Source organism: Saprolegnia diclina (assembly GCF_000281045.1).
Source record: "Saprolegnia diclina VS20 unplaced genomic scaffold supercont1.96, whole genome shotgun sequence".
NCBI lineage: Eukaryota > Oomycota > Saprolegniomycetes > Saprolegniales > Saprolegniaceae > Saprolegnia > Saprolegnia diclina.
Window position 1 is genome coordinate 193,772 of NW_008246163.1, and position 334 is coordinate 194,105.

The 334-nt window shown below is 60.8% G+C and overlaps 1 protein-coding gene across 1 annotated transcript; it reads left to right on the forward strand.

The window, feature by feature from the left end:
* Positions 1-11: 11 nt before the first annotated feature.
* On the forward strand, positions 12-172 carry SDRG_15612 (hypothetical protein; the record flags this gene model as incomplete). Its single annotated transcript, XM_008621790.1, has 1 exon — positions 12-172. A coding segment is annotated over one exon (161 nt), but the record flags the coding sequence as incomplete, so codon positions are not given.
* Positions 173-334: the final 162 nt, after the last annotated feature.

Genomic DNA, 334 nt, shown 5'->3' on the forward strand with positions numbered 1-334 from the left:
CGCCAACGAAGGCAACCAAAAGTGGATCGTCGGCAACGGCCAGATCAAGCACGCGACGCACCCAAACCTGTGCTTGGACGTCGATCCGACCGACGCGAACTCGGCGGCGCAGGTCTGGACGTGCTATGCCAACGCCATCAACCAGCGCTTTAGCGTCGTCGCCTTCGAGTAGTCATTCTGTGGTGTCCTGGATCAAATGTAATGCAGTCGTCTGTGTACATGTCCATGCGACTCGGCGTGGATGGGCACGTTGGTCACGCAGCCGTCATCTCCTGCCGCCGGATCCGCTTGGTGGTCAGCACCATGGGACGTTACGCTGCGGGCCGCTTCTCCC